Genomic DNA, 24,452 nt, shown 5'->3' on the forward strand with positions numbered 1-24,452 from the left:
CAGGACTGGGTGCCTCTCCTCTGTCTCCTTGACAGGGGTAACTAATACCTAGATAGAACAGGACTGGGTGCCTCTCTTCTGTCTCCTTGACAGGGGTAACTAATACCTAGATAGAACAGGACTGGGTGCCTCTCTGTCTCCTTGACAGGGGTAACTAATACCTAGATAGAACAGGACTGGGTGCCTCTTCTGTCTCCTTGACAGGGGTAACTAATACCTAGATAGAACAGGACTGGGTGCCTCTCCTCTGTCTCCTTGACAGGGGTAACTAATACCTAGATAGAACAGGACTGGGTGCCTCTCTCTGTCTCCTTGACAGGGGTAACTAATACCTAGATAGAACAGGACTGGGTGCCTCTCTTCTGTCTCCTTGACAGGGGTAACTAATACCTAGATAGAACAGGACTGGGTGCCTCTCCTCTGTCTCCTTGACAGGGGTAACTAATACCTAGATAGAACAGGACTGGGTGCCTCTCCTCTGTCTCCTTGACAGGGGTAACTAATACCTAGATAGAACAGGACTGGGTGCCTCTCTTCTGTCTCCTTGACAGGGGTAACTAATACCTAGATAGAACAGGACTGGGTGCCTTTCCACTGTCTCCTTGACAGGGGTAACTAATACCTAGATAGAACAGGACTGGGTGCCTCTCCTCTGTCTCCTTGACAGGGGTAACTAATACCTAGATAGAACAGGACTGGGTGCCTCTCTGTCTCCTTGACAGGGGTAACTAATACCTAGATAGAACAGGACTGGGTGCCTCTCTTCTGTCTCCTTGACAGGGGTAACTAATACCTAGATAGAACAGGACTGGGTGCCTCTCTTCTGTCTCCTTGACAGGGGTAACTAATACCTAGATAGAACAGGACTGGGTGCCTCTCTGGCTCCTTGACAGGGGTAACTAATACCTAGATAGAACAGGACTGGGTGCCTTTCTTCTGTCTCCTTGACAGGGGTAACTAATACCTAGATAGAACAGGACTGGGTGCCTTTCTTCTGTCTCCTTGACAGGGGTAACTAATACCTAGATAGAACAGGACAGGTTGCTTTGGGGAGAGAATCATAATCACTGATTAGTGCATAACCCAATTCCTCTCATCTTCCTCTCAGCATAATTACCAGATCTGTATCCCAAATGGAACCCTATTCTCTATGTAGTGTCCTAGTTTTGACCAGGGCCCATAGGGAATAGGTGCCAATTGGGCCGCAGTCCAAGGTAAACATATGTGTTGGTTGCGTAAGGCCTGGCAAAACGAGGGCAGAGACAGAATGTGGGTTAATTAGTTAGAGCCCTGGTGGTAAACAGAATGCAGCGTCGCCTTGGTAACGGGTCTGGATGTAAACACAGAGAACACCCAGCCCAGTTACTGCAGGAGGAGGAGGGGTTTAAAACTACATCTCTGTCTGTGCGTGTGTGTGTGTGTGTGTGTGTGTGTGTGTGTGTGTGTGTGTGTGTGTGTGTGTATTTGTGTGTGTGTGTATATGTGTGTGTGTGTGTGTGTGTGTGTACTGCTACCCCTCTATCCCTCTATCCCTCTACCCCTCTCCCCTCCCCCTCCCCCAGCTGAGAATTCCCTCTCTCTGTGTAAAGTCGTGAACAGCCGTTTGGTTGTGTGTATGTGTATTTGTGTACTGTTACCTCTCTACCCCTCTACCCCTCCCCCCAGCTGAGAATTCCCTCTCTCTGTGTAAAGTCGTGAACAGCCGTTTGGTTGTGTGTATGTGTATGTGTATTTGTGTACTGTTACCTCTCTACCCCTCTACCCCTCCCCCCCAGCTGAGAATCCCCTCTCTCTGTGTAAAGTGGTGAACAGCCGTTTGGTTGTGTGTATGTGTATGTGTATTTGTGTACTGTTACCTCTCTACCCCTCTACCCCAGCTGAGAATCCCCTCTCTCTGTGTAAAGTCTAGTTTCCACTTTGGGGGATATAATTGAAGAACCTTGTCCGCTGCCTCCCACAATGAGATGACAACATCCGTTAGTTAGCCAGCGACTCGTCAAGCCCACTTCAGTTGAGAGGTTCAACATCCGTTAGTTGGCCAGCGACTCGTCAAGCTGGCCCACTTCAGTTGAGAGGTTCAACATCCGTTAGTTAGCCAGCGACTCGTCAAGCTGGCCCACTTCAGTTGAGAGGTTCAACATCCGTTAGTTAGCTAGCGACTCGTCAAGCCCACTTCAGTTGAGAGGTTCAACATCCGTTAGTTAGCCAGCGACTCGTCAAGCTGGCCCACTTCAGTTGAGAGGTTCAACATCCGTTAGTTAGCTAGCGACTCGTCAAGCCCACTTCAGTTGAGAGGTTCAACATCCATTAGTTAGCCAGCGACTCCGTTAGTTAGCGTCAAGCTGGCCCACTTCAGTTGAGATGACAACATCCGTTAGTTAGCCAGCGACTCGTCAAGCTGGCCCACTTCAGTTGAGAGGTTCAACATCCGTTAGTTAGCCAGGCCCACTTCAGACAACATCCGTTGGTTAGCCAGCGACTCGTCAAGCGTCAAGCTGGCCCACTTCAGTTGAGAGGTTCAACATCCGTTAGTTAGCTAGCGACTCGTCAAGCCCACTTCAGTTGAGAGGTTCAACATCCGTTAGTTAGCCAGCGACTCGTCAAACTGGCCCACTTCAGTTGAGATGACAACATCCGTTAGTTAGCTAGCGACTCGTCAAGCTGGCCCACTTCAGTTGAGATGACAACATCCGTTAGTTAGCTAGTGACTCGTCAAGCTGGCCCACTTCAGTTGAGATGACAACATCCGTTAGTTAGCTAGCGACTCGTCAAGCTGGCCCACTTCAGTTGAGAGGTTCAACATCCGTTAGTTAGCCAGCAACTCGTCAAGCCCACTTCAGTTGAGAGGTTCAACATCCGTTAGTTAGCTAGCGACTCGTCAAGCTGGCCCACTTCAGTTGAGAGGTTCAATCACAGTTTATACGTGTGTCCTAACGATTGTGTGTGTGACGTTTCGTGGTGTTTTTTATTATGTGGGGTAATGGCACCCTGGGGGTCGTACCACAGAGCAGGGAGCCTGGCCACTGAACACCGGAACACGGAGCCTGGTCACTGAACACCGGAACACGGAGCCTGGTCACTGACCATCGGAACACGGAGCCTGGCCACTGAACACCGGAACACGGAGCCTGGCCACTGAACACCGGAACACGGAGCCTGGCCACTGAACACCGGAACACGGAGCCTGGTCACTGAACATCGGAACACGGAGCCTGGTCACTGACCATCGGAACACGGAGCCTGGCCACTGAACACCGGAACACGGAGCCTGGCCAACACCGGAGCCTGGCCACTGAACACCGGAACACGGAGCCTGGCCACTGACCATCGGAACACGGAGCCTGGCCACTGACCATCGGAACACGGAGCCTGGCCACTGAACATCGGAACACGGAGCCTGGCCACTGAACACCGGAACACGGAGCCTGGCCACTGAACATAGGAACACGGTGCCTGGTCACTGAACACCGGAACACGGAGCCTGGTCACTGAACATCGGAACACGGAGCCTGGCCACTGAACATCGGAACACGGAGCCTGGCCACTGAACATCGGAAAACATGGAGCCTGGTCACTGAACATCGGAACACGGAGCCTGGCCACTGAACATCGGAACACGGAGCCTGGCCACTGAACATCGGAACACGGAGCCTGGTCACTGAACATCGGAACACGGAGCAGGGAGCCTGGCAACTGAACATCGGAACACGGAGCCTGGTCACTGAACATCGGAACACGGAGCAGGGAGCCTGGCAACTGAACATCGGAACACGGAGCCTGGCCACTGAACATCGGAACACGGAGCCTGGCCACTGAACACCGGAACACGGAGCCTGGCCACTGAACATCGGAACACGGAGCCTGGCCACTGAACATCGGAACACGGTGCCTGGTCACTGAACATAGGAACACGGTGCCTGGTCACTGAACATAGGAACACGGAGCCTGGTCACTGAACATCGGAACACGGAGCAGGGAGCCTGGCAACTGAACATCGGAACACGGAGCCTGGCCACTGAACATAGGAACACGGTGCCTGGTCACTGAACACCGGAACACGGAGCCTGGTCACTGAACATCGGAACACGGAGCCTGGCCACTGAACATCGGAACACGGAGCCTGGCCACTGAACATCGGAACACGGAAATGGTCACTGAACATCGGAACACGGAGCAGGGATCTTGGCCACTGAACACCGGAACACGGAGCCTGGCCACTGAACATAGGAACACGGTGCCTGGTCACTGAACACCGGAACACGGAGCCTGGCCACTGACCATCGGAGCAGGGAGCCTGGCCACTGAACATCGGAACACGGAGCAGGGAGCCTGGCCACTGAACACCGGAACACGGAGCCTGGTCACTGAACATCGGAACACGGAGCCTGGCCACTGACCATCGGAACACGGAGCCTGGCCACTGACCATCGGAACACGGAGCCTGGCCACTGAACATCGGAACACGGAGCAGGGAGCCTGGCCACTGAACACCGGAACACGGAGCCTGGTCACTGAACATCGGAACACGGAGCCTGGCCACTGACCATCGGAACACGGAGCCTGGCCACTGAACATCGGAACATGGAGCAGGGAGCCTGGCCACTGAACACCGGAACACGGAGCCTGGCCACTGAACACCGGAACACTGAGCCTGGTCACTGAACATCGGAACACGGAGCCTGGCCACTGACCATCGGAACACGGAGCCTGGCCACTGAACATCGGAACACGGAGCAGGGAGCCTGGCCACTGAACATCGGAACACGGAGCCTGGCAACTGAACATCGGAACACGGAGCCTGGCAACTGAACATCGGAACACGGAGCCTGGCAACTGAACATCGGAACACGGAGCAGGGAGCCTGGCCACTGAACATCAGAACACGGAGCCTGGTCACTGATCATCGGAACACGGAGCCTGGCCACTGAACATCAGAACACGGAGCCTGGTCACTGACCATCGGAACACGGAGCCTGGTCACTGAACATCGGAACACGGAGCCTGGCCACTGAACATCGGAACACGGAGCCTGGCAACTGAACATCGGAACACGGAGCCTGGCTACTGAACAATACATTATCTGCATTGATCTAGAGAATTGGAAGTATGCAGATGAGCTCATGCAGGGTCCCATCCCCCTTCCAGCCCAGAGCTGAGTGACCACAGAGCCCGGTCATAAGCCACTGATTAATATCCACTGCATCAAACACAATATACTATACTGCAGAAATACATACATTTATATGTGACTCTGCCATAGTGTAGTTTAGTGGAGTGGTGTGGAGAGTAACATTCATAGTGTAGTTTAGTAGAGTGTTGTGGTATGGAGAGCAACATTCATAGTGTAGTTTAGTGGAGTGGTGGGCAGAGCAACATTCATAGTGTAGTTTAGTAGTGGTGGGGAGTTCATAGTGTGTTTAGGGAGTGGTGTGCAGAGCAACATTCATAGTGTAGTTTAGTGGAGTGGTGTGCAGAGCAACATTCATAGTGTAGTTTAGTGGAGTGGTGTGCAGAGCAACATTCATAGTGTAGTTTAGTGGAGTGGTGTGCAGAGCAACATTCATAGTGTAGTTTAGTGGAGTGGTGTGCAGAGCAACATTCATAGTGTAGTTTGTGGAGTGGTGTGCAGAGCAACATTCATAGTGTAGTTTAGTGGAGTTGTGTGCAGAGCAACATTCATAGTGTAGTTTAGTGGAGTGGTGTGCAGAGCAACATTCATAGTGTAGTTTGTGGAGTGGTGTGCAGAGCAACATTCATAGTGTTTAGTTTAGTGGTGGAGTTCATAGTGTTTAGTGGAGAGCAACATTCATAGTGTAGTTTAGTGGAGTGGTGTTCAGAGCAACATTCATAGTGTAGTTTAGTGGAGTTGTGTGCAGAGCAACATTCATAGTATAGTTTAGTGGAGTGGTGTTCAGAGCAACATTCATAGTGTAGTTTAGTGGAGTGGTGTGCAGAGCAACATTCATAGTGTAGTTTAGTGGAGTGGTGTGCAGAGCAACATTCATAGTGGAGTTGTGGGCAGAGAAACATTCATAGTGTAGTTTAGTGGAGTGGTGTGCAGAGCAACATTAATAGTGTAGTTTAGTGGAGTGGTGTGCAGAGCAACATTCATAGTGTAGTTTAGTGGAGTGGGGTGCAGAGCAACATTCATAGTATAGTTTAGGTTGAGAGCAACATTCATAGTGTAGTTTAGTGGAGTGGTGTGCAGAGCAACATTCATAGTGTAGTTTAGTGGAGTGGTGTGCAGAGCAACATTCATAGTTTAGAGTTGTGGGCAGAGAAACATTCATAGTGTAGTTTAGTGGAGTGGTGTGCAGAGCAACATTAATAGTGTAGTTTAGTGGAGTGGTGTGCAGAGCAACATTCATAGTGTAGTTTAGTGGAGTGGGGTGCAGAGCAACATTCATAGTGTAGTTTAGTGGAGTGGTGTGCAGAGCAACATTCATAGTGTAGTTTAGTGGAGTGTGTGCAGAGCAACATTCATAGTGTTTTAGTGGAGTGGTGTGCAGAGCAACATTCATAGTGTAGTTTAGTGGAGTGCAGAGCAATGTGCAGAGCAACATTCATAGTGTTTAGTGGAGTGGTGTTCAGAGCAACATTCATAGTGTAGTTTAGTGGAGTGGTGTGCAGAGCAACATTCATAGTGTAGTTTAGTGGAGTGGTGTGCAGAGCAACATTCATAGTGTAGTTTAGTGGAGTGGTGTGCAGAGCAACATTCATAGTGTAGTTTAGTGGAGTGGTGTGCAGAGCAACATTCATAGTGTAGTTTAGTGGAGTGGTGTGGAGAGCAACATTCATAGTGGAGTTGTGGGCAGAGAAACATTCATAGTGTAGTTTAGTGGAGTGGTGTGCAGAGCAACATTCATAGTGGAGTTGTGGGCAGAGAAACATTCATAGTGTAGTTTAGTGGAGTGGTGTGCAGAGCAACATTCATAGTGTAGTTTAGTGGAGTGGTGTGCAGAGCAACATCCATAGTGTAGTTTAGTGGAGTGGTGTGGAGAGCAACATTCATAGTGGAGTGGTGTGCAGAGCAACATTCATAGTGTAGTTTAGTGGAGTGGTGTGCAGAGCAACATTCATAGTGTAGTTTAGTGGAGTGGTGTGCAGAGCAACATTCATAGTGTAGTTTAGTGGAGTGGTGTGGAGAGCAACACTGAGACAAAGTTGATGTGTCGCATGTTGTATTTTTCAGATAATTTACCTGTGAGCAGTTTGATTGGTTGATTGATGTATTTACCTGTGAGCAGGTTGATTGATGTATTTATTTACCTGTGAGCAGGTTGATTGATGTATTTATTTACCTGTGAGCAGGTTGATTGATGTATTTATTTACCTGTGCGCAGGTTGATTGATGTATTTACCTGTGAGCAGGTTGATTGGTTGATTGGTTGATTGATGTATTTACCTGTGAGCAGGTTGATTGGTTGATTGATGTATTTACCTGTGAGCAGGTTGATTGGTTGATTGATGTATTTACCTGTGAGCAGGTTGATTGGTTGATTGATGTATTTACCTGTGAGCAGGTTGATTGGTTGATTGATGTATTTACCTGTGAGCAGGTTGATTGATGTATTTACCTGTGAGCAGGTTGATTGGTTGATTGATGTATTTACCTGTGAGCAGGTTGATTGATGTATTTACCTGTGAGCAGGTTGATTGACGTATTTACCTGTGAGCAGGTTGATTGACGTATTTACCTGTGAGCCACGCTGCCCTTCTTGATGTCGGAGATGATGAGAGCGTCCCCAGGTTTCCTACTGGATGGAGCTAGGAGCAGAGGAAGAAAGGATGGAGGTATGAGAGAGAGAGAGCAACAAAACCACAGGCTTAAATCAACAACAAAACCACAGGCTTATACCATTAACAAAACCACAGGCTTTTATCATTAACAAAACCACAGGCTTAAATCATTAACAAAACCACAGGCTTCTAATCATTAACAAAACCACAGGCTTCTATCATTAACAAAACCACAGGCTTATACCATTAACAAAACCACAGGCTTTTATCATTAACAAAACCACAGGCTTTTATCATTAACAAAACCACAGGCTTTTATCATTAACACAACCACAGGCTTAAATCAATAACAAAACCACAGGCTTTTATCATTAACAAAACCACAGGCTTATATCATTAACAAAACCACAGGCTTATATCATTAACAAAACCACAGGCTTTTATCATTAACAAAACCACAGGCTTATATCATTAACAAAACCACAGGCTTCTATCATTAACACAACCACAGGCTTAAATCAATAACAAAACCACAGCCTTGTACCATTAACAAAACCACAGGCTTCTATCATTAACAAAACCACACGCTTTTGGCGTCTCATTCATTTCTTTGGTTGCATTTACACAGGCAACCCAATTCTGATATTTTTTTCAAATAAGCTCTGAAATAGAGATCTGATGTGATTGGTCAAAAGAGCAATTAGTGGAAAAAAATCTCAGAATTGGGCTGCCTGTGTAAATGCAGCCTTTAAAGTTGATGAAAAGCGTATCAGACTAAAGTATGGTTGGGCTGAGTGCCTTACAGGAAGGGAGGAAGGGTATCTGTTTTGAGTAAACAACTTCCCTCCCCTCTTCTCCAACCCATAATACTCCCTGTAGTCCTCCTCCTCCCCTCCCCTCTCCTTCCCTCCCTTCCCTTCTCCTCCCCTCCCCTCTCCTTCCCTCCCCTCCCCTCTCCTTCCCTCCCTCCCCTCCCCTCCCCTCTCCTTCCCTCCCCTCCCCTCCCCTCCCCTCCCCTCCCCTCCCCCCCTCCCCTCCCTTCCCTCCCTTCCTTCCCTCCCCCCCTCCCCTCCCCCCTCCCCTCTCCTTCCCTCCCCTCCCCTCTCCTTCCCTCCCCTCCCTTCTCCTCCCCTCCCCTCCCCTCTCCTTCCCTCCCCTCTCCTTCCTTCCCTCCCCTCTCCTCCCCTCTCCTTCCCTCTCCTTCCCTCTCCTTCCCTCCCCTCCCTTCTCCTCCCCTCCCCTCCCTTCCTCTCCCCTCCCTCCCCTCTCCTTCCTTCCCTCCCCTCTCCTTCCTTCCCTCTCCTTCCCTCTCCCTCCCTTCTCCTCCCCTCCCTTCTCCTCCCCTCCCCTCCCCTCTCCTGTACTTCACTCTATATTGTAGTCTGCTCAACAGTTTCAGTCCACTTCAGTCCATAAACAACCACACATTACCTCCTCATCTCAGCTGACAAAACCACAGTGCTGCCTGTCGTTACTGCAGCTCTTTACCTGACCTGTCAAATTGCCAACTCCGTCCTATTGTAATTCTGCAGGTGCTCCCTGTGTCTGTCTATATGTCAGAGGAGAGACAGGAGAGATGTCTTTTCTGCCTGCTCTGAAAGAGACACATCTCTGTGGCCGGGTGTGTTGTGAATGTTAATGTGTGGAATCCAGGGACTGCTTGGTGTGATGTGGAGACGTCAGCGCTGTTGACTGGGTTAACAGTGGAGGGGATAGAAGCATTCTGCAGGGAGTCCACGATTTTAACTGGAGGCACTAGAGTAAGACCTGTCCAATGAGCGAGCAGGGAGGTAAAATGGTGAGTAAAGGGAGGGGCCACCTACAGAACACTAGAGTAAGACGGTTACTTGTCCAATGAGCGAGCAGGGAGGTAAAGGTGAGGGGAGGAACACTAGAGTAAGACGGTTACTTGTCCAATGAGCGAGAACACTACAGAACACTAGAGTAAGACGGTTACTTGTCCAATGAGCGAGCAGGGAGGTAAAGGTGAGGGGGAGGGGCCACCTACAGAACACTAGAGTAAGACGGTTACTTGTCCAATGAGCGAGCAGGGAGGTAAAGGTGAGGGGAGGGCAGGGAGGTAAAGGTGAGGCCACCTACAGAACACTAGAGTAAGACGGTTACTTGTCCAATGAGCGAGCAGGGAGGTAAAGGTGGGGGGGTAAAACACTAGGTGAGGGGAGGGGGAGGTAAAGGTGAGGGGAGGGGGCCACCTACAGAACACTAGAGTAAGACGGTTACTTGTTTAAAGGTGAGGGGAGGGGCCACCTACAGAACTTGGATAAATGAGCGTCTGCTAAATGACTTAAATGTAAATGTAAATGCAATGAGCGAGCAGGGAGGTAAAGGTGAGGGGGCGGGGCCACCTACAGAACACTAGAGTAAGACGGTTACTTGTCCAATGAGCGAGCGGGAGGTAGGTAAAGGTGAGGGGGCGGGGCCACCTACAGAACACTAGAGTAAGACGGTTACTTGTCCAATGAGCGAGCGGGAGGTAAAGGTGAGGGGAGGGCCACCTACAGAACACTAGGAGGTAAATGGTAAAGGTGAGGGGGCGGGGCCACCTACAGAACACTAGAGTAAGACGGTTACTTGTCCAATGAGCGAGCAGGGAGGTAAAGGCGAGGGGGAGGGGCCACCTACAGAACACTAAAGTAAGACGGTTACTTGTCCAATGAGCGAGCAGGGAGGTAAAGGTGAGGGGGAGGGGCCACCTACAGAACACTAGAGTAAGACGGTTACTTGTCCAATGAGCGAGCAGGGAGGTAAAGGTGAGGGGGAGGGGCCACCTACAGAACACTAGAGTAAGACGGTTACTTGTCCAATGAGCTTGTCCAATGAGCGAATGCAGGGGAGGTAAAGGTGAGGGGAGGGGCCACCTACAGAACACTAGAGTAAGACGGTTACTTGTCCAATGAGCGAGCAGGGAGGTAAAGGTGAGGGGGGGAGGTAAGGTGAGGCGGGGCCACCTACAGAACACTAGAGTAAGACGGTTACTTGTCCAATGAGCGAGCAGGGTAAGAGGTAAGAGGTAAAGGTGAGGGGAGGGGCCACCTACAGAACACTAGAGTAAGACGGTTACTTGTCCAATGAGCGAGCAGGGAGGTAAAGGTGAGGGGGCGGGGCCACCTACAGAACACTAGGGCCACCTACAGAACACTAGAGTAAGTAAGACGGTTACTTGTCCAATGAGCGAGCAGGGAGGTAAAGGTGAGGGGGAGGGGCCACCTACAGAACACTAGAGTAAGACGGTTACTTGTCCAATGAGCGAGCAGGGAGGTAAAGGTGAGGGGGCGGGGCCACCTACAGAACACTAGAGTAAGACGGTTACTTGTCCAATGAGCGAGCAGGGAGGTAAAGGTGAGGGGGCGGGGCCACCTACAGAACACTAGAGTAAGACGGTTACTTGTCCAATGAGCGAGCAGGGAGGTAAAGGTGAGGGGGAGGGGCCACCTACAGAACACTAGAGTAAGACGGTTACTTGTCCAATGAGCGAGCAGGGAGGTAAAGGTGAGGGGGCGGGGCCACCTACAGAACACTAGAGTAAGATGGTTACTTGTTCAATGAGCGAGCAGGGAGGTAAAGGTGAGGGGGCGGGGCCACCTACAGAACACTAGAGTAAGACGGTTACTTGTCCAATGAGCGAACGGGGAGGTAAAGGTGAGGGGGCGGGGCCACCTACAGAACACTAATGAGCGAGCAGGGAGGTAAGGTGAGGGGGCGGTTACTTGTCCAATGAGCGAGCAGGGAGGTAAAGGTGAGGGGCCACCTACAGAACACTAGAGTAAGACGGTTACTTGTCCAATGAGCGAGCAGGGAGGTAAAGGGGAAGGGGAGGGGCCACCTACAGAACACTAGAGTAAGACGGTTACTTGTCCAATGAGCGAGCAGGGAGGTAAAGTTGAGGGGAGGGGCCACCTACAGAACACTAGAGTAAGACGGTTACTTGTCCAATGAGCGAGCAGGGAGGTGAAGGGGAGGGGCCACCTACAGAACACTAGAGACATCATGTGAGGTATCCACTAAATTAACTAGTGGCACTACACCAAGAAAGTTACGGCCATTTTGCTACTGTTGCGTGTATAGTTTCCTAAGAGAAACCGTGATGTCGACAGTGGTGGAAAATCCTGCAGGCAAGGCTGAAGAATGAATTATATTTTTATGGCTACAGAATGATTTATATTTCTATGGTTACAGAATGAATTATATTTATATGGCTGCAGAATGAATTATATTTCTATGGCTACAGAATTAATTATATTTCTATGGCTACAGAATGAATTATATTTCTATGGCTACAGAATGAATTATATTTCTATGGCTACAGAATTAATTATATTTTTATGGCTACAGAATGATTTATATTTCTATGGTTACAGAATTAATTATATTTCTATGGCTGCAGAATGCATTATATTTCTATGGCTACAGAATGAATTATATTTCTATGGCTACAGAATGAAATATATTTCTATGGCTACAGAATGATTTATATTTCTATGGCTGAAGAATGAATTATATTTCTATGGCTGAAGAATGAATTATATTTCTATGGTTACAGAATGAAATATATTTCTATGGCTACAGAATGATTTATATTTCTATGGCTGAAGAATGAATTATATTTCTATGGCTGAAGAATGAATTATATTTCTCTGGCTGTAGAATGAATTATATTTCTATGGCTGTAGAATAAATTATATTTCTATGGCTGTAGAATGAATTATATGTCTATGGCTGTAGAATGAATTATATTTCTATGGCTGTAGAATGAATTATATTTTTATGGCTACAGAATGATTTATATTTCTATGGCTACAGAATGAATTATATTTCTATGGCTGTAGAATGAATTATATTTATATGGCTACATAATTAATTATATTTCTATGGCTGAAGAATGAATTATATTTCTATGGCTGTAGAATGAATTATATTTTTATGGCTACAGAATGATTTATATTTCTATGGCTACAGAATGAATTATATTTCTATGGCTACAGAATGAATTATATTTATATGACTACAGAATTAATTATATTTCTATGGCTGTAGAATGAATTATATTTCTATGGCTGTAGAATGAATTATATTTCTATGGCTGTAGAATGAATTATATTTCTATGGCTGTAGAATGAATTATATTTATATGGCTCCATTGCAGAAATGTCTTTCCTCCCGGTGGAGAGTTGGTTAGCTGACTCTGCTGAATCCCAAATTAGACCCCTTTCCTCAGCCTCGAGCCTACAGGAAACAATGGGTTCCGGTGGTGGTTGGACCAAACAGAGAGAGAAAAAACAACACACACACACACACACACACACACACACACACACACACACACACACACACACACACACACACACACACACACAGCGAGAGAGGAAATTGCCTCAGGGTACTGTTAGCCATCATTGAGCCACTGGTCTATCTGCCAATTAAATCTCAGCAAATACTAGTAGGTCTGCATCCCAAATGGCACCCTATTCCCCTCCAGTCCAACAGGAACCAGCCACCAGCCCTCCAGGAACCAGCCACCAGCCCTCCAGTCCTGCAGGAACCAGCCACCAGCCCTCCAGTCCTAGGAACCAGCCACCAGCCCTCCAGTCCTACAGGAACCAGCCAGCCACCAGCCCTCCAGGAACCAGCCACCAGCCCTCCAGTCCTACAGGAACCAGCCACCAGCCCTCCAGTCTGGAACCAGGAACCAGCCACCAGCCCTCCAGCCCTCCTGGAACAGGAACCAGCCACCAGCCCTCCAGGAGCCAGCCACCAGCCCTCCAGCCACCAGCCTGCAGGAACCAGCCACCAGCCCTCCAGTCCTACAGGAACCAGCCACCAGCCCTCCAGTCCAGTCCTGAGGAACCAGCCACCAGCCCTCCAGTCCTGGCAGGAACCAGCCACCAGCCCTCCAGTCTGGCAGGAACCAGCCACCAGCCCTCCAACCCTGCAGGAACCAGCCACCAGCCTTCCAGTCCTACAGGAACCAGCCACCAGCCCTCCAGTCCTGGAACAGCCACCAGCCCTCCAGTCAGCCACCAGCCCTCCAGTCTGGCAGGAGCCAGCCACCAGCCCTCCAGTCCTCCAGCCTGCAGGAACCAGCCACCAGCCCTCCAGTCCTGAAGGAACCAGCCACCAGCACTCAGGAACCAGCCCTCCAGTCCTGCAGGAACCAGCCACCAGCCCTCCAGTCCTGAAGGAACCAGCCACCAGCCCTCCAGTCCCACCAGCCAGCCCTCCAGTCAGGAACCAGCCACCAGCCCTCCAGCCACCAGCCCTCTGGCCACAGCCCTCCAGAACCAGCCACCAGCCCTCCAGTCCACCAGCCCTCCAGAACCAGCCACCAGCCCTCCAGTCTGGCAGGAACCAGCCACCAGTCCTCCAATCTGGCAGGAACCAGCCACCAGCCCTCCAGGCCCTCCAGGAGCAGCCACCAGCCACCAGCCCTCCAGTCCTGAGGAGCAAACCTGCCAGGAACCAGCCACCAGCCCTCCAGTCCTACAGGAACCAGCCACCAGCCCTCCAGTCCTACAGGAACCAGCCACCAGCCCTCCAGCCACCAGCCCTCCAGTCCTGGCAGGAACCAGCCACCAGCCCTCCAGTCTGGAACCAGGAACCAGCCACCAGCCCTCCAGCCACCAGCCCTCCAGGAACAGCCACCAGAACCAGCCACCAGCCCTCCAGTCCTGGAGGAACCAGCCACCAGCCCTCCAGTCCTCCAGTCCAGGGAACCAGCCACCAGCCCTCCAGTCCCAGCCACCAGCCCTCCAGGAACCAGCCACCAGTCCCTCCAGTCTGGCCAGCCACCAGCCCTCCAACCAGCCACCAGCCAGCCCAGAAGGAACCAGCCACCAGCCCTCCAGTCTGGCAGGCCCTCCAGTCCTGACCAGCCACCAGCCCTCCAGTCAGCTGCAGGAACCAGCCACCAGCCTTCCAGTCCTGCAGGAACCAGCCACCAGCCTTCCAGTCCTACAGGAACCAGCCACCAGCCACCAGCCCTGAAGGAACCAGCCACCAGCCCTCCAGTCCTGCAGGAGCCAGCCACCAGCCCTCCAGTCCTGCAGGAACCAGCCACCAGCCCTCCAGTCCTCCAGGAACCAGCCCTACCGTCCTGAAGGAACCAGCCACCAGCCTTCCAGTCCTACAGGAACCAGCCACCAGCCACCAGCCCTCCAGTCAGGAACCAGCCCTACCAGCCCTGCCTAGGAACCAGCCACCAGCCCTCCAGCCACCTCCAGGAACCAGCCCTCCCATCCTGAAGGAACCAGCCACCAGCCCTGCAGGAACCAGCCACTAGCCCTCCAGCCCTGCAGGAGCCAGCCACAAGCCCTCCAGTCCTGAAGGAACCAGCCACTAGCCCTCCAGCCCTGGAGGAACCAGCCACCAGCCCTCCAGTCCTGAAGGAACCAGCCACCAGCCCTCCAGGAGCCAGCCACCAGCCCTCCAGGAGCCAGCCACCAGCCCTCCAGGAGCCAGTCACCAGCCCTCCAGGCCACCAGCCCTCCAGCCAGCCACCAGCCCTCCAGGAGCCAGCCACCAGCCCTCCAGGAGCCAGCCACCAGCCACTCCAGTCCTCCAGCCACCAGCCCTCCAGCCAGGAACCACCAGCCCTGAAGGAACCAGCCACCAGCCCTCCAGGAGCCAGCCACCAGCCCTCCAGCCCAGAAGGAGCCAGCCATCAGCCCTCCAGTCCTGCAGGAACCAGCCACCAGCCCTCCAGGAGGCCAGCCACCAGCCCTCCAGGAGGCCACCAGCCCTCCAGGAGCCAGCCACCAGCCCCTCAGGAGCCACCACCAGCCCTCCAGCCTCCACCAGCCCTCCAGGAGCCAGCCACCAGCCCTCCAGTCCAGAAAGAACCAGCCACCAGCCCTCCAGGAGCCATCCACCACCCCCTCCAGTCCAGAAGGAACCAGCCACCAGCCCTCCAGTCCAGAAGGGACCAGCCACCAGCCCTCCAGTCCAGCCACCAGCCCTCCAGTCCTGAACCAGCCACCAGCCCTCCAGGAGCCACCAGCCCTCCACCAGCCAGCCCTCCAGGAGCCAGCCACCAGCCCTCCAGTCCTGAAGGAACCCTCCAGCCATCAGCCCTCCAGTCCTCCAGGAGCCAGCCACCAGCCCTCCAGGAGCCAGCCACCAGCCCTCCAGCCCAGAAGGCCAGCCATCAGCCCTCCAGTCCAGCCACCAGCCCTGAAGGAACCAGCCACCAGCCCTCCAGGAACCAGCCACCAGCCCTCCAGGAAGGAGCCAGCCAGCCACCAGCCCAGTCCAGGAGGCCAGCCACCAGCCCTCCAGGAGGCAGCCGGAACCAGCCACCAGCCCTCCAGGAGGCAGCCGCCCTCCAGCCAGCCACCAGCCCTCCAGGAGCCCAGCCACCAGCCCTCCAGTCCAGAAGGAACCAGCCACCAGCCCTCCAGTCCTGGAAGGAACCAGCCATCAGCCCTCCAGTCCTGAAGGAACCAGCCATCAGCCCTCCAGTCCTGAAGGAACCAGCCATCAGCCCTCCAGTCGCCAGCCACCAGCCCTCCAGGAGCCAGCCACCAGCCCTCCAGGAGCCAGCCACCAGCCCTCCAGCCCAGAAGGAACCAGCCACCAGCCCTCCAGTCCTGAAGGAACCAGCCACCAGCCCTCCAGTCCTGAAGGAACCAGCCACCAGCCCTCCAGTCCTGAAGGAACCAGCCATCAGCCCTCCAGTCCTGAAGGAACCAGCCACCAGCCCTCCAGTCCTGAAGGAACCAGCCATCAGCCCTCCAGTCCTCCAGGAGCCAGCCACCAGCCCTGAAGGAACCAGCCACCAGCCCTGCAGGAACCAGCCACCAGCCCTCCAGTCCTCCAGGAACCAGCCACCAACCCTCCAGGAACCAGCCACCAGCCCTCCAGCCCTGCAGGAACCAGCCACCAGCCACCAGCCCTGCAGTCCTGCAGGAGCCAGCCATCAGCCCTCTTGGAACCAGCCACCAGCCCTCCAGTCCTCTTGGAACCAGCCACCAGACCTCCAGTCCTCTTGGAACCAGCCACCAGCCCTCCAGTCCTCCAGGAACCAGCCACCAGCCTTCCAGTCCTGCAGGAACCAGCCACCAGCCCTCCAGACCAGCAGGAACCAGCCACCAGCCCTCCAGACCAGCAGGAACCAGCCACCAGCCCTCCAGACCAGCAGGTGTCTCCAGTGTACCACTGGTATGTCCACACCGTAGAAGCACTGAGGCCAAATGGCATCACTGGGAGTTCACACCATCCCACTTCTGGCATCATATCAGGCACAAAATAGGAATTGGACATGATAGATGTTTTCAGATTGTCCATAATATTGTTTGTGTGAACATTTAAACATTCCCAAACTGCAGCATAACTGAATGTTCCAAAATAAAAATGAAGTTAATGTTGAATCTGTGCTGCATTTCTACTGCTCTGACAAAAGAACATGTAAACACAAGCCTTTAAAAACAGCCTTATCTCTGACCTCCCTGCCTCTATAGAGACTATAATCTGGTCAATGTCCAAGTGAAGAGGAGTTCAACAAGACAAGATGTGTAGAGAGCTGCAGAGCCCAGCTCGCCTTTACAGGCTCCTTTAATAGATCAACTATCAGCTACACAGAGATACAGACACAGCAGTACAACTCTTAGAGAAGCCATGAAAGCTCCAGGCTGTGTCCTATCCCCCATTTAGTTAACTCCTTTTGACCCTCTGGGCTCCGGTCCCCTATACTGGGAGTAGGGAGTCATTTGGGACGCACACCCAGAGTTCCAGCAAAACAAATGTCACATAAAGAAGCTGACACCCCAGAGAGAGTTGTCGAGCCTTCAGAGAGCCTTTGTAGATCCTCAGGGTTCGGTTCGCAGGATGCTGTTTCCGTGTTCTCTCTGTATCACAGACAATAACTCAGCAGAGCATCCCCAGTCTCATTCCTCTGTTTCCCTTTTATCTCTATGTCTCTCTCTCTCTCTGTCTCTCTCTGTCTCTCCCCCATATCTCTCTCTCGCTCTCCCACCTCCATCTCTCTCCCTCCATCTCTCTCTCTCCCACCATCTCTCTCTCCCTCCCTCTCTCTCCCTCCTCCATCTCTCTCTCTCTCTTTCCCTCCTCCATCTCTCTCTCTCTCTCTCTCCTCCATCTCACTCTCTCTCTCTCTCCTCCATCTCGCTCTCTCTCCTCCATCTCGCTCTCTCTCTCCCTCCTCCATCTCTCTCTCTTTCCCTCCTCCATCTCTCTCTCTCTCTCCTCCATCTCGCTCTCTCTCTCCCTCCTCCATCTCTCTCTCTCTTTCCCTCCTCCATCTCTCTCTCTCTCTCCTCCATCTCGCTCTCTCTCTCTCTCCTCCATCTCTCTCTCTCTCTCTCCCTCCATTTCTCTCTCTCTTACGGAGTGGTGAAGACGCCTTGGACAGCCAGCTGACCTCACGCCAGCCTGTGGAGAGACACAGTGAATTGCAGAGACAGACGCTGCACCGGGGACAGAGGGAGTGTTAGTTTGGCATGAGATGAGGAGAGACACAGAGGACACGCCATGAGATGAGGAGAGACACAGAGGACACGCCATGAGATGAGGAGAGACACAGAGGACACGCCATGAGATGAGGAGAGACACAGAGGACACGCCATGAGATGAGGAGAGACACAGAGATGAGGAGAGACACAGAGGACACGCCATGAGATGAGGAGAGACACAGAGGACACGCCATGAGATGAGGAGAGACACAGAGGACACGCCATGAGATGAGGAGAGACACAGAGGACACGCCATGAGATGAGGAGAGACACAGAGGACACGCCATGAGATGAGGAGAGACACAGAGGACATGAGATGAGGAGAGACACAGAGATGTCTTCTCTTCTGGAGAAACAGAGTCCTCCTTTGATAGGGACAGCATGAGATGAGGACACAGAGGACACGCCATGGACTTTCTTACGAGAGTAACAGAGATCAAATCCTGAGATGAGGAGAGACACAGAAACACGCCATGAAATGAGGAGACACACAGATAAAATCACAGACACGCCATGAGATGAGGAATGAGACACAAAGAGGTGATTTTACGCCATGAGATGAGGAGAGACACAGAGGACACGCCATGAGATGTCTTCTCTTCTGGAGAAACAGCAGTCCTCCTTCTGATATGGCAGCATGATGGACTTTCTTCTTAACAGAAGATAAATGTTAACGACTCCTCTTAAAAAGGTCCTGTCTTTAAATGATTCCAGGCTGCCTTCAGGTACCTCAGTTTGATACACAGACATCAGGTGAAAATCTCTTTGATTCTCCTGCTAAACTTTTCCTTTGATACCAGAGGGCCAATCACATTGATAAAATCACAGAACACCGTTTTTAACAAGGGGTCAAATCCCAGTTTGCAGAGCCCCTCTATAACAAGGTGGCTGGATGGTAATGGGAGTTTGATTGCTTTATAAAAGAGGCTTGTGATTTTAGAAACAAGTGGAGGTTTTAGATAGAGGCTTAGAAGAACCTGGACAAGCTGCAGGGAAACTATTGGGGAAGTAAGCAGTATATATCATCTGGAGAAACAAGGTCAGCCTGACTGAGCAGAGCCCCCTATAACAAGGTCTCCGGGTTTGATACCAGGGCAGGCCCCATTGTAAATAAGTAATGTGTTTGATAACTGAGCCCCTCTGCCAAGTTAGATAAATGTTAACTGACTTGCCTAGTTAATTAAAGGTTCACTGTAAAAAATAATAAGTAAATAATTTGATAAAAAGCCCCTCTATGGTGTAATGTCAGTTTGATACCAGCAGAGCCCCTCTATAACAAGGTGAAGTAATGTCAGTTTGATACCAGCAGAGCAGTTTGATACCCCCCTCTATAACAAGGTGAAGTAATGTCAGTTTGATACCAGCAGAGCCCCTCTATAACAAGGTGAAGTAATGTCAGTTTGATACCAGCAGAGCCCCTCTATAACAAGGTGAAGTAATGTCAGTTTGATAGAGCCCCTCCAAGGTGGCTGGAGAAGTAGCCCCTCTATAACAAGGTGAAGTAATGTCAGTTTGATACCAGCAGAGCCCCTCTATAACAAGGTGAAGTAATGTCAGTTTGATACCAGCAGAGCCCCTCTATAACAAGGTGGCTGGAGAAGTAATGTCAGTTTGATACCAGCAGAGCCCCTCTATAACAAGGTGGCTGGTGAAGTAATGTCAGTTTGATACCAGCAGAGCCCCTCTATAACAAGGTGAAGTAATGTCAGTTTGATACCAGCAGAGCCCCTCTATAACAAGGTGGCTGGAGAAGTAATGTCAGTTTGATACCAGCAGAGCCCCTCTATAACAAGGTGGCTGGAGAAGTAATGTGTCAGTTTGATACCAGCAGAGCCCCTCTATAACAAGGTGAAGTAATGTCAGTTTGATACCAGCAGAGCCCCTCTATAACAAGGTGGCTGGAGAGAGCCTCTATAACAAGTAATGTCAGTTTGATACCAGCAGAGCCCCTCTATAACAAGGTGGCTGGAAGTAATGTCAGTTTGATACCAGCAGAGCCCCTCTATAACAAGGTGAAGTAATGTCAGTTTGATACCAGCAGAGCCCCTCTATAACAAGGTGAAGTAATGTCAGTTTGATACCAGCAGAGCCCCTCTATAACAAGGTGGCTGGAGAAGTAATGTGTCAGTTTGATACCAGCAGAGCCCCTCTATAACAAGGTGAAGTAATGTCAGTTTGATACCAGCAGAGCCCCTCTATAACAAGGTGGCTGGAGAAGTAATGTCAGTTTGATACCAGCAGAGCCCCTCTATAACAAGGTGGCTGGAGAAGTAATGTCAGTTTGATACCAGCAGAGCCCCTCTATAACAAGGTGGCTGGAGAAGTAATGTGTCAGTTTGATACCAGCAGTTTGATAATGTCAGTTTGATACCAGCAGAGCCCCTCTATAACAAGGTGGCTGGAGAAGTAATGTCAGTTTGATACCAGCAGAGCCCCTCTATAACAAGGTGAAGTAATGTCAGTTTGATACCAGCAGAGCCCCTCTATAACAAGGTGGCTGGAGAAGTAATGTCAGTTTGATACCAGCAGAGCCCCTCTATAACAAGGTGGCTGGAGAAGTAATGTCAGTTTGATACCAGCAGAGCCCCTCTATAACAAGGTGAAGTAATGTCAGTTTGATACCAGCAGAGCCCCTCTATAACAAGGTGGCTGGTGAAGTAATGTCAGTTTGATACCAGCAGAGCCCCTCTATAACAAGGTGGCTGGAGAAGTAATGTCAGTTTGATACCAGCAGAGCCCCTCTATAACAAGGTGAAGTAATGTCAGTTTGATACCAGCAGAGCCCCTCTATAACAAGGTGAAGTAATGTCAGTTTGATACCAGCAGAGCCCCTCTATAACAAGGTGAAGTAATGTCAGTTTGATACCAGCAGAGCCCCTCTATAACAAGGTGAAGTAATGTCAGTTTGATACCAGCAGAGCCCCTCTATAACAAGGTGGCTGTCAGTTTGATACCAGCAGAGCCCCTCTATAACAAGGTGAAGTAATGTCAGTTTGATACCAGCAGAGCCCCTCTATAACAAGGTGGCTGGTGAAGTAATGTCAGTTTGATACCAGCAGAGCCCCTCTATAACAAGGTGGCTGGAGAAGTAATGTCAGTTTGATACCAGCAGAGCCCCTCTATAACAAGGTGGCTGGAGAAGTAATGTCAGTTTGATACCAGCAGAGCCCCTCTATAACAAGGTGGCTGGAGAAGTAATGTCAGTTTGATACCAGCAGTTTGATACCAGCAGAGCCCCTCTATAACAAGGTGAAGTAATGCCAGTTTGATACCAGCAGAGCCCCTCTATAACAAGGTGGCTGGAGAAGTAATGTCAGTTTGATACCAGCAGAGCCCCTCTATAACAAGGTGAAGTAATGTCAGTTTGATACCAGCAGAGCACCTCTATAACAAGGTGGCTGGAGAAGTAATGTCAGTTTGATACCAGCAGAGCCCCTCTGTTACAAGGTGGCTGGAAAAGCTGAGTCGGCAACATCCTCCTCCCCTCAAAGTTGACAAAACACAAACATCGTTGAATTTGCCGAGTCAGAAGCAAAACAGGAAAGTTCATAGGAGATAAGCGGAGCTTCAACAGATAAATAATGACAGGCTTTCTAAAGCCCCTTCTACATGTGTCTCCTCTCTCCTGGAATCTAACCGCCTCCCTTCTCTGTTCGCCAAGCAAACAGAACTCCACAAGAGGGAAAAGTTTCAACTTTAACGACTAATTCTTCAACTTCGGAAGACAAATGAACGTGAGAAGAATGAATGTGTTGAAAGGGAGACAAATGCCTGTGTCCCAGAAAAAGGAACCCTATGGGCCCTGTACTATATAGTAAAGAGATTGCCATTTTGGGAGGCAATCCTACATTTGTTGAAAAGGAGAACAGTGATTCATGTTGTTATGACAACGCAGTCGAGCGCTGCTTTGACGGAGCGTCTGGCTAAACGTGCACATCCATCGCCGTGGTGACCGAGGAGAGCGTGGATGTAGGGGAACTCCGCAGGCAGGCAGCTTCTTGATTGCAGGTTAGAAAAACAAATGGAGTTTTAAACGCCTTTTTTTGTCTCTACTGACCTTCTGAAAAGTCAAACGACTGTAAACAAATGACAGGATGCCGGCTGAGGAGAGGAGACAGAGTAGGTGTGTGTGTATGTGCTGTTTATGGTGTCCTCTGGGTGGCTGAGCTGGTATCTATGACTACAGAGAGTTTTCTCTCTCTCTCTCTCTCTCTCTCTCTCTCTCTCTGACCTATGATCAGACGTTCATAGCAGCCGTTAAAAGATAAAGATTAGCATGTGGGGAAATCATTATAGGAGATGAAATACTGTGGAATAAGATGACAATATTATCTGAAAAAGACTAAAAATAAACTATTCATAACAGAACAAGCGTATAAGAATATACTTTCAGTTCAACCAGGAGGATTTCCAAAGGAGAAATATCTATCATAAAACTCAGAACTAAGAACTGCCTCAAAAACGGACGCCTTCTTCTCAGTTTTAATAAAGGAATCCAGTAGAAATGTAAGGAGAGAAATTTAGATAGAAACAACTGGTTAAAACATCCCCAAGGGGAAGTCTGGACGTTTGGCGGGACAATGGTGGGACAGGAGGCTGTGTTCAGAGTCAAGCTGGCCCAGTTAAGGGCTCCCATCCTGGGTATGCGGTCACTGTATTCCCCCTGTTGGTTCTGTTCATCCGGAAGCCCTGAAAGTCTGTGATGCTGAGAGACTCCCAATTAAAACCTCAAAGGAACTCTAACTAAAACGGCAGAGTTACATAACACCTGGACTATCTCTCTAACTAAAACGGCAGAGTTACATAACACCTGGACTATCTCTCTAACTAAAAACGGCAGAGTTACATAACACCTGGACTATCTCTCTAACTAAAACGGCATAGTTAGATAACACCTGGACTATCTCTCTAACTAAAACGGCAGAGTTACATAACACCTGGACTATCTCTCTAACTAAAACGGCAGAGTTACATAACACCTGGACTATCTCTCTAACTAAAATGGCAGAGTTACATAACACCTGGACTATCTCTCTAACTAACTAAAACACCTCAGAGTTACATAACACCTGGACTATCTCTCTGACTATAAGAGTAGTGTTGTGTCAGACTATCTCTCTAACTATAAGAGTAGTGTTATGTCAGACTATCTCTCTGACTATAAGAGTAGTGTTGTGTCAGACTATCTCTCTAACTATAAGAGTAGTGTTGTGTCAGACTATAAGAGTAGTGTTGTGTCAGACTATATCTCTGACTATAAGAGTAGTGTTGTGTCAGACTATAAGAGTAGTGTTGTGTCAGACTATCTCTCTGACTATAAGAGTAGTGTTGTGTCAGACTATCTCTCTAACTATAAGAGTAGTGTTATGTCAGACTATAAGAGTAGTGTTATGTCAGACTATCTCTCTGACTATAAGAGTAGTGTTGTGTCAGACTATCTCTCTGACTATAAGAGTAGTGTTGTGTCAGACTATCTCTCTGACTATAAGAGTAGTGTTGTGTCAGACTATCTCTCTGACTATAAGAGTAGTGTTGTGTCAGACTATCTCTCTGACTATAAGAGTAGTGTTATGTCAGACTATCTCTCTGACTATAAGAGTAGTGTTATGTCAGACTATCTCTCTGACTATAAGAGTAGTGTTGTGTCAGACTATATCTCTGACTATAAGAGTAGTGTTGTGTCAGACTATATCTCTGACTATAAGAGTAGTGTTGTGTCAGACTATATCTCTGACTATAAGAGTAGTGTTGTGTCAGACTATAAGAGTAGTGTTGTGTCAGACTATCTCTCTGACTATAAGAGTAGTGTTGTGTCAGACTATCTCTCTGACTATAAGAGTAGTGTTGTGTCAGACTATATCTCTGACTATAAGAGTAGTGTTGTGTCAGACTATATCTCTGACTACTATAAGAGTAGTGTTGTGTCAGACTATATCTCTGACTATAAGAGTAGTGTTGTGTCAGACTATCTCTCTAACTATAAGAGTAGTGTTGTGTCAGACTATATCTCTGACTATAAGAACTAGTGTTGTGTCCAGACTATAAGAGTAGTGTTGTGTCAGACTATCTCTCTGACTATAAGAGTAGTGTTGTGTCAGACTATAAGAGTAGTGTTGTGTCAGACTATCTCTCTGACTATAAGAGTAGTGTTGTGTCAGACTATAAGAGTAGTGTTGTGTCAGACTATCTCTCTGACTATAAGAGTAGTGTTGTGTCAGACTATCTCTC

The 24,452-nt window shown here is 49.9% G+C and overlaps 1 protein-coding gene across 1 annotated transcript in view; it reads right to left on the minus strand.

Annotated features, from left to right (window-relative positions):
- The window catches only part of LOC135570275 (glutamate receptor-interacting protein 1-like), a gene marked incomplete at its 5' end in the record, with an annotated part of 98,259 nt that overhangs the window by 34,064 nt on the left and 39,743 nt on the right, over positions 1-24,452 (minus strand). Inside the window, one exon of the mRNA XM_065016389.1 lies at positions 7,698-7,767. Coding sequence (XP_064872461.1) covers positions 7,698-7,767 — 70 coding nt within the window. The remainder of the gene's footprint in view (positions 1-7,697; positions 7,768-24,452) is intronic.

This window comes from Oncorhynchus nerka, unplaced genomic scaffold, assembly GCF_034236695.1.
Source record: "Oncorhynchus nerka isolate Pitt River unplaced genomic scaffold, Oner_Uvic_2.0 unplaced_scaffold_1006, whole genome shotgun sequence".
Taxonomy (NCBI): Eukaryota; Metazoa; Chordata; class Actinopteri; order Salmoniformes; family Salmonidae; genus Oncorhynchus; species Oncorhynchus nerka.